At 39.7% G+C, this 2399-nt stretch overlaps 1 protein-coding gene across 1 annotated transcript; it reads left to right on the forward strand.

Annotated features, from left to right (window-relative positions):
* The first annotated feature begins 677 nt into the window (after positions 1-677).
* On the forward strand, positions 678-1472 carry Gm20795 (predicted gene, 20795). Its single transcript, XM_011251070.2, has one exon. It carries the CDS (start codon positions 774-776, stop codon positions 1470-1472), a length of 699 nt encoding a protein of 232 aa, XP_011249372.1. The 5' UTR covers positions 678-773.
* The last annotated feature ends 927 nt before the right edge of the window (positions 1473-2399 follow it).

A 2399-nucleotide genomic window follows, 5' to 3' on the forward strand; every position in this document is an offset into this window, starting at 1 on the left:
TGTTGTTTTGTTTGTTTGTTTTTTCTTTGGATGGGTGTTTAATTTTACTTTGAGTGTGTTTGTGTGTAGCTTTGGCTGTTAGGAAAATCACTTTGTAGAATAGACTAGCCTTTATCTCACTAAGGTTTGCCTCCCTCTGCCTCTTGAGTACTAGGATTAAAGATTTGGGTTACTACCATCTCCTATTAACTTCTGATTTGATTGTTTGTTTTGTTTTGTTTTGTTTGTTTTTCTTTTTTGTTTTTTGTTTGTATGTTTTGTTTTGTTTTTGTTGGTTTTTTGTTTTAGTTGTTAATGTTGTAGCTGATTTGGAGACATTTTTTCTTTGTCTACCACTGGCTGCCCTGGAACTCACTTTGTAGACCAGGCTGGTCTCTAAGTCAGAAATCTGCCTGACCCTGCCTTCTGAAAGTTGGGATTAAATGTGTGTGCCACCATAGCTGGATTATGAGCTTCTTATTTTGATCAAATTAAGTTTAGAAGCCCAAACATGTTTAGAATAACCTTCTTGACCTGCTCAAAATTCCATTAGAGAAGAGCCTTGGTCCTGCATTCTCTCCCACCCTACACCCATTGCCTTTCAGTAACTCATATATATGACAGTAGCAACAGCATTGTGTCTGGTTTAAACAGGCAATATCTTCAATCCAAGGCAATGGGCAAGTATATTTGAACACAGAATGATAGCCACAAGACATCTGCCTGGGTTTGGTGTGGTATACCACAGCAAGGCTACAGCCATGTAGAAGAAAATACCTTTGAAGAGGCTTAGCATGTCATCCCTCATGAAGAAGAGGAGGAGGAAGTCTTCTTCCAACACCCTGAGGAATATTGTCGGCTGCAGAATTTCTCACAGTTGGAAGGAAGGTAATGAGCCTGTCACCCAATGGAAGGCCATAGTTCTAGATCAACTGCCAACAAACCCTTCTCTTTACTTGGTGAAGTATGATGGAATTGACAGCATCTACGGATTGGAGCTCTACAGTGATGACAGGATTTTAAACTTTAAGGTTTTGCCTCCCATAGTAGTATTTCCTCAGGTGAGGGATGCCCACCTCGCCAGAGCCCTGGTTGGCAGAGCGGTACAACACAAATTTGAGGGGAAAGATGGCTCTGAGGTCAACTGGAGGGGGGTGGTGCTAGCCCAGGTGCCAATCATGAAGGATTTGTTTTACATTACCTACAAGAAGGATCCAGCTCTCTATGCTTATCAGCTCCTGGATGACTACAAGGAAGGTAACCTCCACATGATTCCAGACACTCCTCCGGCTGAGGAGAGATCAGGAGATGACAGTGATGTGTTGATTGGTAACTGGGTGGAGTACACCAGAAAAGATGGTTCCAAAAAGTTCGGAAAGGTTGTTTACCAAGTTCTAGCCAATCCTTCCGTGTACTTTATCAAGTTTCATGGTGACATCCATATCTATGTCTATACTATGGTGCCAAAGATTCTTGAAGTTGAAAAATCATAAAGTACAGAAACGTAAACATATAGGACTGGAAGAAAAAAAAAGTCTTTTTTTTTCCTGTGTTGGCTACATAAGGGTCTTTGATAATCCCAGTATCTTTGCCAATAAAATGTGTTTTGTTCTAAAAATGTAAATGTGTGACATGACATGCTGTGAGTGAACAATTTGCTGGACGAGATGGCCTACAGTGGAAAGAACTTCCAATGAAGATGAAAGTTTCATTTCAGGCGGTGAACAGTACATACACCTAAAATCATACATGCTAAAATGAACAGCTTCTCTGGTCTGCATGCAGAATAAGGAATTGGAGATGGAACTTTGAGGAGCAGGGATGGCAGAAAAAGATGGATGTTTAGTAAGTAGGGGAGAAGGACAGGACATAGGTAGAACCTCTGATGTGAAGACTGAAAGAGAAACAAAAAGTTGGGGAAAGTGGGACATTTAAAATTAATGTGGCCTTGTTGCACAAGGTGAAACCCAGAAAACTGATTGAAATAGACTCAGAAATCAGAGAAAACAGGTTTTCTTTGAATAATGACACTTAAAGAAACCTGTCTCACATTTTAAGATTTATTATCTTTACTTATGTGGGTGGGGATATGGTATGTGCTTTTGAGTACAGGTGAACACAGAGACATGCATTGTCAGGTCCCCTGGAGCTGACATTAAAGGTGATTATTTGCCATTGGATATGAATTCAAGAAACCAAATCCATTTTTCTTGTGGTGCAAAAGTGCTTGTTACCATTGATTCATCTCTCTAATCCCATAAAGATATCTTTTTTAAGAAATCCAAAATTCACATGCATAAAACAGACCAGATTGAAGATAAGAAAGTTCTAATTGATGGTGACCATTAAAAGCAATAAGGGACACACAAAGAGTAGAGGACACTGAGAGACAAATGAATTCTAAGTTGGAGTTCTCAAAA

This window comes from Mus musculus, chromosome Y (genome assembly GCF_000001635.26).
Source record: "Mus musculus strain C57BL/6J chromosome Y, GRCm38.p6 C57BL/6J".
Lineage (NCBI taxonomy): Eukaryota > Metazoa > Chordata > Mammalia > Rodentia > Muridae > Mus > Mus musculus.